This window comes from Micropterus salmoides, unplaced genomic scaffold (genome assembly GCF_014851395.1).
Source record: "Micropterus salmoides isolate LMB-PRFRI ecotype aquatic unplaced genomic scaffold, ASM1485139v1 Ms_hic_scaffold_21, whole genome shotgun sequence".
NCBI classification, from domain to species: Eukaryota; Metazoa; Chordata; class Actinopteri; order Centrarchiformes; family Centrarchidae; genus Micropterus; species Micropterus salmoides.
In genome coordinates this window covers 5,569,851-5,587,630 of record NW_024041262.1, presented here as the reverse complement: position 1 = coordinate 5,587,630, position 17,780 = coordinate 5,569,851, and the positions used below count along the sequence as shown (strand labels likewise).

At 40.1% G+C, this 17,780-nt stretch overlaps 1 protein-coding gene across 8 annotated transcripts in view; it reads right to left on the bottom strand.

Annotated features, from left to right (window-relative positions):
* abcc3 (ATP-binding cassette, sub-family C (CFTR/MRP), member 3) overlaps positions 1-17,780 on the bottom strand; it is a 53,996-nt gene that overhangs the window by 34,179 nt on the left and 2,037 nt on the right. For all 8 annotated transcript variants that reach the window (XR_005446996.1, XM_038735425.1, XM_038735427.1 and 5 more), the window contains exons 2-4: positions 4,641-4,817; positions 2,826-2,951; positions 982-1,119 (exon numbers count right to left, since the gene is read on the bottom strand). Coding sequence is in view for 7 of the 8 variants with exons in the window: in XM_038735425.1 (XP_038591353.1) it covers positions 982-1,119; positions 2,826-2,951; positions 4,641-4,817 (441 nt within the window). In the remaining variant the exon portion in view is untranslated. The remainder of the gene's footprint in view (positions 1-981; positions 1,120-2,825; positions 2,952-4,640; positions 4,818-17,780) is intronic.

Below are 17,780 nucleotides of genomic sequence, written 5' to 3'. Positions count from 1 at the left end.
TTTTGTGTGTGCTCTGAGAAAAAAATCAGTTTTTTCCTACACAGCTGAGGGTCTGTAAATGGAAACCAAGAGAGTGGTGTGGACCTTGCCACATAACATTGTACCAGCCAATCAGCAACCGGTGGTGTAAGTGCTTTTGCACAGGAGTTCTATACACCGGCACATTGAAACGTGCTGAACTCCAGGAACTGTGAAGAAGGAGAGAATGGTCTGCCATTGATTTCAGCAGCTTTGAGGTAACCGATTTTTGCTGGAAAACAACACTTTTGTTGTTTAATATGTTACTGATCACTTTGCTCATAAAAGAAAATGGGAGCTTATTTTGAAGTCTAGTAATTCTAGTAGATTAAAGCTCTACAGTCCTAGAAAGCCATAATTCTCAGCAGCTAGCCAAGTTGTCATCTGGGTCAGTGGTATTTTTCAAAAACTGTGCTGTATCAATCCCAATGGATAGATCAGGATACATTTTCTCCTTTATTTTTCCACATTGTCTGCTTCTGTGTATCCTTTCTCTAATCTTACACCATACACAGTCTTTTTTGTAGCCTCCAGGGTTGATTCTTCTTGATTCTTGCGGGCCTGTTGTTGAGCTGTGCAGCACCAGAGGTGAGATAAGTACGCTAGGAACAACAGGCCTACTATTTGCTCTCCAGTGTTAGTGGTACCCTGTGCTGACCCCTTCAAAACCTCCATTCACTGTAAGCTCCAAACTAACTCCTAAGACAACAGGAGTGGGGGGGCAGAGTTCACTGATCAAGTGTTCTTAAACATCAAGAGCAGTGAGACTAAGACTAGACAGACTACGAGGCAGAGGAGTAAAGAAAATGGGATACAAGAACATGTGCAAAGACAACATGAAGTACAAGTAGGTAAGGAGACAAGGATGGGAGGGAGATGGTGAGGAGGGAAGATGAAGGGGCACCAGGCAGAGAAGATGGACAGACATGTAAAAGGCATTTGAGGGCTCTGGCGTGTTCTCACCTGGCTGGAGGCCTGCAGGATCTTGGAGCGGAAAGGCACGATGGCACACAGCACAGACAGGAACCAGAAGATAAAGAGGACCCCTGAGGACTGAACCCCACGTAACCTCTCAAACTGGATCAAAAACGTGGCCAACAGCTGAGAGAGGAGGAGGGAGGGGGACATTACACGGAGAGAGGAAAAAGGAATGGGGGTGGGGGGGTCAAAGAGAGAGCGAGTTAGATTACTGAGGGCACGTAAGGTAAGCCACAGTCTGACTGGGTCAGTCTTACATGCTGACTGTTCCTCCATCAGAGGGTTAGACGGGTTGCCCCAGGACTTTTCAGGCTTTTCTGTAACCCGACATAACCCTCGGGAGAATTATGGACAAGCTCTCCTCAAGTTTGTTGCTCTAACTTTGAGTCTTCTTAGTGCTACGCTGCCAGTACATAGGGTCACCAAAAACACTGGCATGTCTCTATGCACTTTCAGACTTCAGTCTTATTTTCCAGGATTATTACGCTAATATGCTGGCTCGCTGCGCTGTATGAAATGTACAGAGCTGAAAAGAAGGGTCAGATTTGAGGGGTTACATTCTTTCCGCATTTATTGTGGGACCACTGTGTGAAAGCGGCTTCTGACAGGAAATGACGATAGTCTATCGTTAAACAAGACAAGTGGCGTGTCCCAAATCCACAACTATAACTATGACGATCAGTGTGCAGTTAATACTCTTTAGAATTAGTATGTAGTATGGATTTGGGACACAGAGGCTACAGTCAGTATGACCACATTACTCCTATTTTAGCTTCATTACACTGGCTCCCAGTATGTTTTAGAATTGACTTTAAAATTCTATTGATCACTTTTAAAGCTCTTCATGGCCTCTTGTTATATTTCTGACCTTTTAGTCCCATACACACCAGCACGTACCTTGAGATCCTCGGGCAGAGGTCTGCTGTCTGTTCCAGAGTCTCGACTGAAAACTAAAGGGGACAGAGCGTTTGCTGTCAGGGCCCCGAGGCTCTGGAACAGCCTGCCCGAGGAAATCAGGTCGGCTGAGTCAGTGAACTCTTTTAAGTCCCTTCTTAAAACATACCTTTATAGGAGAGCCTTTCCCGATCTTATTTGACTTTATTTTATCCCTTTTATTTTATTCTATTTTACTAATTTTATATTTATCTTAAACATGTATTTTAATCTTTTCTTTTCTTTATCTTGTATTGTTTTTGTATTATTGTTTTTTGGGTATTATTGTCTTTACACTTGTTAAAGCACTTTGTAACTTGTTTTTGAAAAAAAGTGTAATAATAATAATAATAGTTAATAATAATAATAATAATAATAATAATAATAATAACTATTATTATTATTATTATTATTATTATTATTATTATTATTATTATTATTATTATCATCATCATCATCACAACCTCTGGTCTGAATTCGTTTGAAAAATAAAAAACTGCAATGCAAATGACTGAGTCTTACCAGCTATACAAGTTGCACTTTCTATGAACTCCTGGAAAGGCCACAACATTTTGCTTTTGAATAAATTTAACAAGTTAGCTGCTGTGACAAGTGTTTGATGGTGTGACTGAGGGTGTTAATGACAGGCACACACACTGCAGAGTCAAACAGCTTTTGAATTACTTTACAGCACATGATTACATGGTACATTTAATATAGAAAAATTATTAAAAGTCTGCTAGGCTCTGTGAAGCAATGGTGTCAGAAGACACAGTCTGATGAAATATAGCTTCACAGAGCCTAGCAGTGTAAAAAAAATTCTCTTAGAAACCTAGAAGAGACTTCTTCTCATAAGTTGAATTCTTATGCAACTGTTTTAAGATGGACATCCTCACCATGGTCATGCCGAGAACCAGCGGGGTGATGAAGTAGATGGGCGGCTGGCTGTGACCCTGCCGCAGTTCATGGAATGTGTAGAAGAGATCTGTCCAACACACAATCCATAACAACAAGCCAAACACCTGAAAGCAGACCCACAGAGAAAGAAGTGAAAAAACAGACATTAAATACTGTCAAAACAGAGGGAAGTAAAAGTTTGAAGTGTTTTGGCCAGTCCTGTGCTCATCATTCAGTTCAGTAATAACCATTAGTATTTAAAGCCAAAGTGAAATTAAAATCTATCGAATCTAAGAAAACAATACATATATGTTGGATTTTTGTTCCAACTTGTGTGCTTATTTGGTCAAAAGTGTAATTACTAAAGAGGTTGGCTGGGGCACATGCCACATGGCCACAACATCAACAGTTCGATTCGCACCCACAGACCTTCAATGCATGTCACGCCCCTCTCTTTCCCCTCATTTCCTGTCTCTCTCTACACTACATGACTGTCAAATGGAAGTAAAATGCCAAAATGAACCAGCTGGGGGACTGATATTAGCTGTAGCTTCATGTGTGATTTGAGCACTCTCTACATACCTCAACTGCTAACCCTAACCCAGGATATCAACGCTGGGCTGCGAGGTGATTTGGGCGCAGTGGCCATATTCTGTACTGCTGCTTCCAGCAGTATAGTTTGATGCACATCGGCCTAAAGAACATTTTTCCCCACACGATCATCACAGTGACTGCATTTTTCTGAATGTCACAAAATTCCATATTTGTTCCAATAATATTTGGAAAGTCTAAAGGAGCAGAGATGATTAGATGACTGTCCCATTCGTGTGTGCAGCCAGAACAAATCTCAAACGTGCGTGCTCTCAACTGGATCGGCTGGAGAAGACTCTCTGACGCACATGAAGCGGAAACATGAAAGTGGGGCAAAGCCTGCTCAGACTTTTCAGCAACTTTCACAGAAATGAATGGGATGCCATCTTGAACATGGTATCCACTAGGGGTGGGAATCACCAGAGGCCCCACCATATGATATTATCACGATATTTATGTTGCGATTCAATTTTATTGCGATTTTAAATATATTGAGATATATTGCAATTTATTACCTTTTTCCAACTTCCAATTAGGTCCCTAAAGTCAAACTTTGTCAACATCTGTTTATCTAAAAAGATACATTTCTCTGTTTGTTCATATCACTTTTTCAGTCCTCTATATGGTCCTGTTATCTGTTTTCTGTTTTCTAGTGGACTAAAAAAGCAATAGATTTTATCATTCTATTACCAAAAAGTTAAAACTCCCATCTGCAATTTATATACTAAAATACCGATACTCGGCGTCCGTGTATCGATACAGTATTGCCATGGCAAATATCACGATACTATGACAGACTGCCTTTGGAGTGTCTTGAATTTCATAATATATGCTTGTTGGAAACTGGTTCTGTGGCTACAGACTATACTTTATTGTCCCAGAGGGGAAGTTTGTCTTGGGCACAGTGCTACGGTCTGTTGCATCATAAGACAAACATAAACAATATATCATATAAAGTGCTCCACACACACTAAGGAAATTGAAGTTTACAGCTCATTGTTCCAGCTGCAGCAGCATTATCATTTCTTTGCATAAAAAGTGAAAAAAGTGAAAAAAGAATTCAACTTTGAAAGTATAACTAATGGCCTTGGAGATAACCAAAAAAGTACTGATCAACCAACTGTAGTATAACAGAAGTGGACAGCACTGAGTGACTAGATGTGTTGGTCTAACCTTGCTTTGGAGTACACTGTGATCAAATATACAATGAAGTCTCCTCTCACCGTTTTGAATCTGTTCATAATGGACATCATGATGTAGCCTCTGTTGTTCCTCTTGAGATAAAAGAGGTAGATGGGGCAGGCAGCCCAAAGGTAGATGCACGGCAGCCATGACAGGACAGAGAGCTGGAAACACTCTGGGAGGTCAGGCTGATCTGTGTGGAGCGTCTGATTGGCTACCTGCAGAGACACACAACATAGGGAACGGCACATTAGCTTACAGACCTGTATCTCCTGCCAAACAACCGTAAACGGTGCTATCTGGACCTTCCCACTGACCAGCAGAACACGCGTTCACACATGCATTACCACTCCTTCACCACCCACACAAACACACCATCACCACTTCATCAGGTCAGATGCTTTCCTGAAATATGTAAACACTTTGAGAACATTTTCCTATCCCTGTGGTCAGAGCACAGAAAAGATGACGTGAAATCCAGTTCTTCACATTTTAGAAGCTTGGCTTGACACCCTCAGTGCAAGAATTTCCAAGATTACCAGCTTTACAAGCAACCTTGAAGAAGCACGTTAAGGTCAGAGCCACAGCAGTCTCAAGCACATTATATATTTATTCAGCAGGGATTGTTAAGTGTGGTCTATTAAACTAAAGTCAGGTTCAAAGACTACAGCACAGACTGAGGCACAGGACTGAGTACACGTGACTCACTGAAGAACATACAGTGTTCTTACTAAATTAATCAAATGAAAGACCACAGCCTTAAGAGAGAAAAATGACATCAATTCACATACTAATGAGAAACAGCTTGTCTTTACAAATTCACACCTGTGAAAGTTAAAGGGTCTATACACCCAAATTTAAAAGATCTGTAATTTTTTATTTGCCTTTGGTGATGACAACAGAATATGCTGTATGAGTATTTTAAATGTAATTTTGCAATGCTGTGATAACCAAATGATTTGCTTCCAGCCCTGAAAACTAAAGTGGATGAGAAATGTGACATTCTGAAAGTGTCAATATGAGGCTATGTGTCTTTTTCTGGCCTCTTTTGTTTTCTTAGCTACTTCTGTCTTTTTAATTTTTTGCGGCACGTGAGGATGGCTGACATCTACAGCACACGTCGGGCGCACCATAAACAGAAGTATCAGTCAAGGCATAGTAGCTAGCCGATAATATGTGTCAATACGGAGAGCTAATGTGAGTGTGGGATTTACATCAAAATGAATATGTGTGCAGGTGTTCCAATGTGTATCATTGTCTACAGTGCCTTGACAAGCGAATCACTTGTGTCCCATAGAAAATTAATTGGGGCAAACTTCGTTGCCGCAGCTGCTGTACTAGACAGAGCCCCGGGTTTACTATGTAACAATTTGTTTGTGGCCGTGTCTTGAAAAACGGACCTCAAAATCCAACTTTTAAATCATCATCATCGTCTCAGCCACTACTGTGCTTACATAGGTATTATTCTAACATTATTTTTGTTTAATCATATTATAACACAGCAAACCAGCGGCCATTTAATATTCCAGACGGAGGAGTGCTGTACACAACGGAGAACACAGAGGAGCAGGGGTTATTAGGAGAATATGTTGTATTTTTATTTGGGTGACCAGACCCTTTTAAGTTGTTACCACTGTGGTCACTATGGAAATTACACCTGCAACTCACACTGTTAAAAACTGATACCACGCTTAACTTGGTACTCTAACTTATGTACTTTAATAGATTTAGGCCACTTCTATTGCTTCCACACTCTTGAAAATATAAACCAAAGCATGCAGGGATCTGAAAGCATGTTCATTGGCCATTGGCCAAAAAAACGGTCAGATGAGCTCCAAGCGTGACGATATGTTAATGTTTAAACTTTTCCATGACACTGTGTGAAAACAGTGTGATTAATTTATTTTGCTACTGAGCAATAATACATAGACCGACCCAGAGGATATCCGGAGACGAAAGGTAAAGTAAACATGAATCATAGTGAGATGCAGCCTTGAACCAGCGGTTATCGTGCTCCCCTGGACAAACATTTCAAGGCCCACCCACAGATGGAACCAAGATAAACACAGCTGTCAGCCTTCAGCCACTCTCCATACATCACCACACCCATCTGCTGAGGCGTGAGTGTGCGGCTAAGTGTTGTGGTGTTGAGAAGGTGATGGGTAGTTGCCCATGTTGGTGTGTGTGTAGCGTGGTGTGGAGGGCAGCTCTCTACCTCAGAACTCCTACACACACAGGCAGAGGGTTCAACTGGTGGTTTCATTCCCTTTTGTGACAGCAAAGATTAAACAGACCATGAGATAAAGCTAAAAAATTATTTTTTCAAATAAATGTGTGATCTTTTCAATTTTGAGTCTTTAAAAAATCTGCTAGATATTTTCCCCATGTCTGTCATACACCCAGAACATTTTCAGTCTTTACCACAACAGAAAATAGAATAAACATTAAACATATTGCCATTCAATTGTCTTTTTCCATTTCAGCAAGACTGTGGTGTCTATGCTTCCAAGTGAAGCTTTACTATTTAAAAGTTATGTATAGGTATAAGGAGAAAAAGGCTTACTCCACTTACTACTTGCTAACCCAAGTGATAAAGAAGAGACTTACATTGTGCAAAAGGTGTCTGACTTAAATCAGGAGCAAATAATAAAGTCTCTAAAATAGTAATTTTATTATTTGAAACTGGAACTTTAGTTTTTAACTTCAAAGGAATAGTTTGACACTTGGGAAATGCACTTACTTTCTTGCCAAGTGTTAGATGAGAAGATAATAATTGGTGGTTTTATGGCGAGGTTACGTGAAGTATTACTTTTTGGCCGGGTGCCGTGACTTCTTTTTGCTCTAGGATACTGTGATGGGCATTATTCACTGGTTTCTGATGTTTTAGAGACTAAATAGTTAATCTGGTGGATCAATCAATAATGAAAATAATCACTCGTTAGCTTAGCGTTGGACAGAGTCAGGCTAGCTGTTTCTTCCCGTTTACAGTTTTTATGTTAAATTAAGCTAACCGGCTGCTGATTCTAGCTATTCTCAAAATAGCCAAAAAATGAAATAGTTTAACCTGAGACACAACACTGAAGCCAAATAGAACACTCTCATGCTCCATTGTTATTACCGGCTTTTGCTTTTGCTAAATTTGTCAGAAGTAATGCCTCCTGCAGAGTTTGCAATGCAAATTTGTGCACAGCACAACAACTATATGTCCTCTATTCCAGCACTTCCCCTTCCCTCATGCAAACAACACATCATCTGTGTTCATGCTGCATGTAAAACATCCCTTTCTCATTCAGCATGGAACAGAAGAAAGGTAAATTTCACATTTAAAAGCATTCAGATAACTCGACTGCACACTGGGGAAAAGGCAGTGGGCAAATATCATGTTTAATGACTGACCATACCAGACAGAGAGCTTTTACTTGCTATGACACGTCACGCTATTTCTTATCTTGGTGACAAAGGCACTAAATGTATACAATTGGTGTGGTAGTTGTTTAATCAGCTTTTTCTATGGTGGCTCACTTTTCAAATCGAACTATCATGTAAGCATATAGGACAATTATCAGCATATATTAGCTCTTTTGTGCTCTGAAAAGAAAAAATATGATTTGTCTTTGACTGCTATGAAAGAACGTAGTTATTGCAGAAACTACATTATCACAGCTGTGGCCTAAATAATATAAAATGTGTTTGAGTTTCATATATTTCATCATCATTATAAATCTTAATATTCAAGAGCTGACTGTTAGAAAAGAATCAAAGGCAAGCTATTAAAGGACAACTAGCAGTTGTATAAAGGCAGCATAAATTACCATAATTTCACAACAAAACAGACTTCTACTGATCCTAAAACAGAAAAGAAAAGCTACTCTTAACACACAGCAACTCTTACTACATGCATAATGTCTGGCCTTTATTCCATTTCACAGACTTTCAAAGCAGTTATCACTACACTTGAAACCTGAAACTTCAGCAAAAGGTGAGATGAAAAGGGTGAGGCGCTTAGCGATTACAGCCAGCCAGCAGAGACGTGGACAGGCAGATTACATTACTCATCAGGGTGAAAAACGTACACTAAAAGAACAGGGAGTCTGAACCCAATCAACTACATTACAGGTCTGACATGTTTCTCCCTTGTGAGTCTAATCACTATGTGGGATTGTTGCATAGCACAGGATGGTTTCAGAGCCATGGGGATCTAAAGCTAAGCAAAGTTACATCAGAAATAATGATCCGAATCAGTGTTGATGCAAACTAGACTAAAATGTTAATTGTTAAAGTTAAAGGAGTACTCCAGCAATTTATAGGAGACAAATGAAAAAAAGAATGGTCAATATCTGAGCAGCGGAGGCCAGAGAAGCGAGAGACAGAAAGAGGCGGGGCACGCCGCTGTGTTTGCAGAAGTGTAGGTGTGTGAGGAAAGAAAACTGAAGGGAGAGACTTAAATAAGGAGGAGAATGAAGTAGAATTCAAATGGTGAAATAAGAAATAGAATGCTGGATTTATAACACAAGACAAAACAAGAGCATCATTGCGAAACAGAATGCGGCACAATAATCGTTTTATCTCAGTTATCTTGTTTTCAAAATCGTTGGAAGCCTAAGACCTTACTGAAATCAAATTATTTGACAAATGTACTGGCAAAGCAAATGAAACATGAGCTTGCAGATTCCTGTTATTCCCAAGCTAGTTACTTATGTGGCCTGAGCTTTAAGATGACCTACAGTGTGTGCAACTATTCATTTCATTCTCTGACCCTGTTTGTCTGTGCCTTGTCAGTGACATGATGTTGTGATTGTGATCACGATCATAAAACACAAAAGACATGCATGTTCTCCACCTAGGAATTTCAGATTGTACTCAAATGTGTCTCGTATTCAAGATGTTACACAAGCCAGCTCCCCAAAATAAACTTATCACATTGCCAGCAGAGATTTCCTGGAAAATGTCTACAGTAAACCTTTTCTTGTCATGTCCCTGAATGATATAGACCTAAACCATAAGTGGTCATAATAGCAGATAGTTGACTTAGACAGTATTAGTGGTAAAGTCACTGCCATCAAGCTGGCGCCAGGTCACAGACTATTTGGTAAATCACAGACAGAGCTTCTTCTTAACATTTTTGATCATACCTGCCGACAGTTATTAAAATTAATACTTTTTTCAGCAGCGGGGTGTGGTTGGGTGAACTGGTTAGTTTAAACTGTTGAGTCCAACACTGCTTAAGTTAGCAGGCGTATTTCGATTTTTTGGTGGAACGCCAAATTTTTACAAAAACTAAGGCTAAGATAGCTGGCCTCTCTGCCTCAAGAGAGCAGAAGCACACACGCTCCTTGCCCCTCACCACTTTGCTTACATCCAGCCTCCAGTCTCCAGAAGAGTTGAGGAGCGAGCTACAGAGGTCTGATAATCTCACTTCTTTCTAACTCCATACCAGGATTGTTTTTTGTTTTTTAGTAGTCTTTAGACCCAACTGACTCTGACTCGTCACTTGAGGTTACTTATCAGACTTCACACAGCTGCCTCTGGAGCCACAAAAGGCTTTCTACAACTACACATATGCAGTAGCTCTCCCCAATCGGTTTAGCTCCCCTTCAGACAGTATCAATTATATTAGCACTGAATCAAATGAATTACCAAATTATGATTTGTTATGATATATCATAATACTTTTTTTTAGTATTATGATATATCAAAATACTTTTTATTTCGGATGCTAGCCAATCCTCCAGAGATGGCTGTAAATGTGGTCTTTGATCTAATCTAATTTAATGTGAAGCAGCAGTAGCAGCAGCAGCAGCAGCAGGAAGTGCTCAGTTTGCATTACCAGTACCATGTCACAGCTTTGAGAAGGCTTTAGGGAAGCAGATCATAAAACGGTGAGCCTGAAATCTGTTAGAAGAGGAACAAACCTCCAAAATCCTGACAGTCTCGTGTTGCACACAGCTAGATAGCAAAAGGGTACTTTCTCCCGAGTTGTCTTTTTGACCAAAGCAATTCAACAAGGAAACAGCTAGCCTGGTTGTTGTTTTTAATTTTCTTAATATCATAGCAAAGAAGTCCATCCTTACAGCTCATATTATTACAATTTTCTCAACTAAATTGTTTTACCATAGTCTCATTTTGTAGTAAATTACAGCACATATCATGGATGTGGTGTAAGACTTTAATCACATGTGGTTTACTACTTATCAGAGCGCTGAAAGCCTTTAATGGAACAAGGGAGATCTTTAAAAAAAAACAAACAAAAGGTGTGGGGATGACAGATTCTTATGCTTTCTAGTGTACTTACAGGTTAAAGAAAATAAATTGGAGCAGGCTGTCCATCTGTTCTCCGTTACACTGAAAAGCTGTGGAATGGTATGAATAGAAGGCTGACGACAAACTGCAGGAGGACAGGAATTGCTGCTGGCCATGTACGCATGGAAAACATTAGTGAAGTTATTCAGGGATTTGTGTTTGTCATAGTTTACTGGACACTACCGTGTTGCTTAAATGTGGATTATAGTCTAGACATTCCTATTCGTTGTGGACAAAAGGTTATGATTGAGGGGGAATTTTCTGCCGTACTTGGAAATGAAAACCACAAAAAATGTTGCAGAACACACAGGAAGTGACTGAGACTGTGCAGACTATTAGGGTAATAAATCAGACACCAGCCTGCTGCAGGATATGGATAATATGAAAGAACTACACACACAAGATTCTACAAATCTAAATTACGTGTTTGAACAGCAGGATGGTACTTTGCCAGTCTGACATCAGGTAGTTTACATACAGCAGCAGGTTTTTTGTCACATGGCTGTAAGATCCCTGCCAATGAGAGAATTTCACAACTCTCACCTCCTGACTTTCTGCTGGGTTAGCAGTCTTTCAGTTCAGGAAGTAGACACTGGATCTATGATAATATAAAATGTTACAAGCATGCTGATGAAGTGTTTGAGCCAGGATTAGATGGCACGGGATCAAACAGGCTAAGATTGGGCGGTTTGGGGAGGGTTGTTCAGTGTCGCAAAACTTGACTTTTTTTCCCCTGTTCAAATTATTATCTGGTCATAGCTCTGTGAGGAAAGAATTGTGGATGTTTACATCTTATACGTGACTCTTAACATTTAACATAATATTATCATATGGGGGGAAATTATTTAATTGAAATTTAATAGTGCAGTCAGTCAAATCTGACAACACTGATTGTTCCTTTTCCGAGGGTTAACTACTGCTCCATCCAAGAAGACAGTAAGCGGTTCTGTGAAAACTGTACACAGAATAATAGTCAAATAATATTGGAATTGATATTACTAATAAACAACTCACCACTGACAATTACAGACACAAGATATCAGACATCAGCTAAATGGATGCTGTTGACAGCCCCCTGTCTCCCCATTTAGCCGGTTCAAAGTTAGTTAAAGAAAAGCTGGATGCAACCACTACATTTGAGTGTGCTTGTGCTCCAACTAATGAGCAAACAAGACACGGCATCGCACAAAATGCTGGAAACTCAGGTAAACTTCCACTGCAACGTTACAGTAATATCTTTTATCAGCTTGACGTTTAAGTAATCCATGCTCGTTAATTGATAAGGCTATATTGACTGCATTTAGCTGACATGATACGTTGGCGTTATGTATGTTTCACAAGAGAGGCTCAGCAGTGTCAGCATAGCTATAATTTACTGGATGATAACGAAAACGGTTAGTGGGCTAGACTGATTATAAATGAGATTGTTGCCACACTTTAGGATTACAGTTAGACCGTAATAAATAAAGTTAGTGTAGTGAATGGGTCTTCCACTGTCTTGTGGTCCTGCTCCGTTATGTTGCATTATTAAGTTATGGCGACTGAGACCAGCGAGGAAACTCTTTACCTGAGTATTGGTAAAACAAGAATAAATCTAAACTGAACGTTACAAAGCAAACAATGCACAATCCTTGCTAATCTAGCTGGCTGCTCCTGCTTTGCATCTCTTTAGGCTAGTATAAACAAACTGCTCCACATTTGCTTTGTACCGTTACATCATTTCTTGCAGGCTAAAATCAACATTTTGACATACTACAGGATGATAATATGGATCGCGTTAGCTGTGAAGTAATGTGGCAAACGATACATTAGTATTTTGCAACGGTTAACATTAGCAACTGGTCAGCGTTAGGTTGAAAGCCAACTCTGGGTCGTTTTTTTTTTTATATCCAAAACAAAGCTGAGGTCTCTCCATGACTCCTTTCTCATGTTGTGCTTCCGCCCGACGACGGTGCGATCCTCATTTGGCCTGACGGGCTTCATCACATTAAAGATGTTTGTTACGTGGAGTTTGTGCTGGAGTATGTGTTGTGCTGGGAGCCGGTCTTTATTGGTGTTACCGGGCTCCATTTCATTAGCTGCAGTGTTGTCGCTGTGTGTATGGCTCAGAATCACTAAGAAGAGGCTCAAGAGCACACATGCAGAAAATCCAACCCAATTTCTTCACATAGACACAAAATAGAGGCTGTTCCAAGGGAATCAAGAAAGCATGTGAGGTTACAACCCGTTCACACTTAGGCAATAAAAAGGTGATTATGTTAAAGTGATTACCTTAAAAAACTACATATAGCCCCATTTAATGGGATATTTAGAAATAAAGTCAATAATAAGTCAGATTGTTTATTCCCAGTGTGGAACGGCTCTGACCCTTCAGCCGCAGTATCACCTCTACACTACACTATATCAGTTAAAGATAACACCTTAACAAATGCACACCGGCTGGGAAGCATTAAAACTTTCCCACCAAATGTCCCCTGTCATCATGACTCTGACTTCTTCAATTACAACTTCTTCTTTTTCAGTTTTTATATTTCACTTCAGCTCTACTGTACAGCACTCAAACCCTAAGTAATGAAGACATAAACTATAGCAGACTTATGGAACACCTAATAGTTTCTAACACAGTGCATTCAAGGTAAACTCTGCTCCTCCTGCAACGGCTTCCCCTCAACACACAACTGGAATCCAAGCTGCTGCTGACAGACTGGCCTGTTGGTACACTGCTGCTGATAAATAAGCTTTCGATCAGTTCATGTGTGCACTACATTCCACACATTCTTCACGTGTGTGTGTCCTGGGCAGAGTTCACATAATTTAGGGTGACGATAGTTTAATAATTATTACATGCTGGTATGTTTGAACCAACATTGCTTCAGCTTTGCTATTTCACCAAAAAGTCCTGAGGTCTCATTTATAAAATTGTGCACAGAATCCTCACTAAAACTGTATGTGTGCCCAAAAGCTAAAAATGGCGTATGACTTATAAAACCGTGCACACCCACAGTTGTAAGCAAGTTCCCTTTATAAATCACAATCAACTTGAAATGTGGCTCATGTGAGGGAGCTCCATGTCCAACCTTTCAAACGCCCATAGCTGCCTTTGAATGGTCAGTGAAACGCCCCTCATTAATATTAATACTTTCTGACTGCAGGAAGAAAAGGAGGCAAATTCTGACTGAAAAGCTACAAAATTATTAATTTAACACAGTGTGACACTGACCTTTGTTTTGGTGAAACTGAAGCATGTTGTTTGGTGTGTAAAAAACGCACTTTCACGCAACGCTTGTGCACCGGAGGAAAGGGGGCACCGGAGCTCCACCCCTTTAAGGCAACAAATGTGATAACAATAGGTTACATGAAACTATGCACTCGTATTTGCTCGACTGATGCATTGAAAACGGCATCAATTTAAATGTAATTTGTCCTCCTGTTCACCTTATTTATGAGAAATTGCACTGCATGCAAGTATTAATTATGATTCCTGATTAAACTGTCCAACATATTTGAGGCGTTCTTTTGCAGAAATAGAACTCTGTTTGTGTTTATTATCCTAAATCTGGATCTTTTTGTGTGCGCTGCAAATGATCTTAAATTGTGTGTTATTTTTTTGCACACTTCAGGGAAAGTCAATCAAGGGGTGTTTATTTATTCAGGAAGGCTTTACGCCTACAATACTCAGAGGTAATATTTTGATTTATTTAACACACTAGTAGGCCTGTTCATTTCAAACAGTTTCATCCTTCCGCCATGTGATTCGCCGTTTCTCATTTCTCCTCTTTATGTGCGTACACATGGTTCAGAGTTTGCATGGAGGACCGCGCATTCTCCCGTCGAGTTTGTTTGTTTTTAGATCACAACTTGGGAAGCGACGTACGCACGTTTCCAGCCCTGTTTTGTACATACGCACCGTTTATAAATGAGACCCCTGGAGCTTTCAACAGTATCGCACAGGGTTTTCACACATATAGAGCAGGGTTCACAAACACAGAGGGTATTTTTAATAAAACTATTTTAAAACATTTAACAGGTGGGAAAAGCATGTTTGTTTTCGTTAGCGATTATTTTTGCCGTCCAGCCAAAGTCAAACAGACAGCTCTTTCCTTCCTCTCTGGAAGTTTTGGCAGCGTCGTTCCTGGTGCACTGAGCTGATTATGATACCTCGTCACCACGTCAGCGTAATGTCCTAATGTGCACCTCCTGCACAAATGGCTAAAAAAATAGCGTTTACCATGAAGACACTGTCAGAGTTTTATCAAGAGCTGGAGGCGGGACCAAATGTGACAGAGGTGGCGCCCTCATCATTTGTAAGAGAAAGATTGTGTGATACGATCGTAAGCCCCCCCAAAAACTGTCGCTAATGGGCCTTGTGTTGAGATTGTTTTACAAACTGCTGTTTGCAAAGTCAAGAAAGAATTTCAATTTCAGTATTCGGGACTTTCACAGTCAGATAGTCGGACAGGGAACACATCTCACACAACATGCAAAACATTTCCCACATGCCAATCACTTCTCAGCAAATCTACATGCTCCGAAATTTGCACGTATCCACGACACAGCTTGGCTCTAATGAGTGACACATTAACCCACCCTGTACAACAAATGCATCTGCACTACCAATGCACACACTCTTTCAACCTTTAACCTGACACTATTTCAAAAATAATACGCACATTTACTATCAACACTTGATGATAGGGCTGCACGACACTCTATTACAATTGCAGTCTGGATTTTCACATAGAGCAATACAGCATGAAGCAAAATGCAAAAAAAAAAATCACAGAAAAGGTTTTACTGTGAAGCAGCTACATGCGTGATATACAATACAGCACAATAAAGTGATGAGTTAGTGACTGAAGGTGCTTACTGTTGGTACATCAGAACAGGAGATGTGCATATATATTATACATAATATTGTTGCTTATGGGTGAACTGTTACCATCTGGTGTGGAGCTGGTCACATTCATCAATAATCTGGTTTCTGATAAGTTTAAAAAAATAGGATGGAATATACTTTGATTTTGTTACACAAGAACTAGTATTACTGTGTTATACTTGCAGCACAAACAATTAGAAAGTGGTACCACCATCATAACATTTACACACTGCCCGTTTTCTCTTCATCACCTTGCCACGGTGTCAGAAACACTGATTTATTACAGCCACAGTACCATAAAAAGACCCCCCCACTGTCACTTTGATACTGCCTAATCCAAATTCAGGACTTTTAACTTTTAAGTTCTTGTCTCACAATATGTGATCAAAGCTTTGTGTTAAAATCAAAAAGATCTGAATTAGATCAAAGAAGGCTTGTTTTGTATCTTGATCTTGTGATGGTGATGTATACATGTGAAAAGGATCCATTTGTAGCAACAGTTATATCAGCGTATTCAAGAAAAGGTTAAAATCAAGGGCAAGTGGATAACTATGACCTGAATGACTGAGTACCTTCACAGACAGTTATATCAGCATGTTAAGATTATCGCTTGAAAACTTATTAACATGTTTACCGACAAAGCAATGACCAATTTGAGCACTGATTTTACTAATAATAGTAAAAATGTTTGAGCTATCAGCAGGTTACGCTGATGCATTTTGCAAACAATAAGATTGCAAATAAAGTTCTTGGCCAGGTCTTAACCTGACTCGCACTGAGCATGCACTGTTGAGTGCTGGGGGATTACAACTTGCCCCAGTTTGTTTGAAGTGGATGCAAAGAACAGCAACTAGTTTAGGTCACCTCAGACGGCCTCGTAAACAAGGAATATCCCTGTAATATCCAGCCAGACCAAAAATCAGCTGCACAGTCTTAACCCTTTTTGAAACAACAAAGTGCCTCGAAGCTTCTTGGAAGTGTGTACGAAAGGCTTCCCAACTTCCCTCATGTCACACAGACCTCACATCAATAGCTACAACACAGACAGCTCAAACATGGGGGCGACTTAACGGCATAGAAGCAAACACAGCTTCCCCCACGGCTGCACATAGCCGACAAAACCGTTAAATCAATGAGAAGAGTCTTCGTCGGGTTAGTCACACTAAATTTTACAAAACTCAAACTCTATTTGCGAGTTGTAGTATCAGGGGATTGTTGAAACATGGACATTTTCTCTAGTAACAAGGAAGTGATGGCACACTGCTACTAACTCTAGTTAGTGCCCCTATTAGCAGACTCTGCCCAGAATAGGAGCTCAGAGTACCGAGGAGTGTTGGTGTTTGTGGGGCGGGGAACCCAGAAGGTAATGCTGCCAGAGAGCAGGGCCAGGAATGAGCACCAGAACCGGTGCTGGGTGAGCGAGCAACGTAAACGGGCTCAGCAGCCTACCTGTGAACACCAGCCCTGGATCTAATGCAGGCTGCGAGACCAATGGAGGCCAGTTTGAGGACAGAGAATACAGTACTAAGGTGATTTACAGCAGCTACCGGAAAACAGGCTTTAAACAAAATGCACTTTTTTACTTGTGTAATGCTCTAGCCTACATTTGCTAATCAATACTTGATAATATAGCTGGCTTCTCAACATTTTGTCACCATTGCAGTACGAACTTTCACAACAAGTATTCTACATTTCAAACTACTGCAATATCAAAATGACTAAGATTCATATAAGCTTTCCAAACTCCAAGAAATAGTCAAAAGCAATAGGGCATGAAGAAAGGAAGCACCGTAAGAGAGCCTTTACTGTGAAGCTGCTGCGGACACATGATATACAAACAAGTCTAGAGTTAGAGGCTGGGCGTGCTTTGTTGTTGCTGCTCCAGGATGTGAACATTGAACATGCTGAATATTGCTGCATATGTTCCACGCTCATTTCCAATGTTAAAGCAAAAAATTAAGCTTGTAAATTATTCAATTTTATTATGCAAAATATTATTATATAT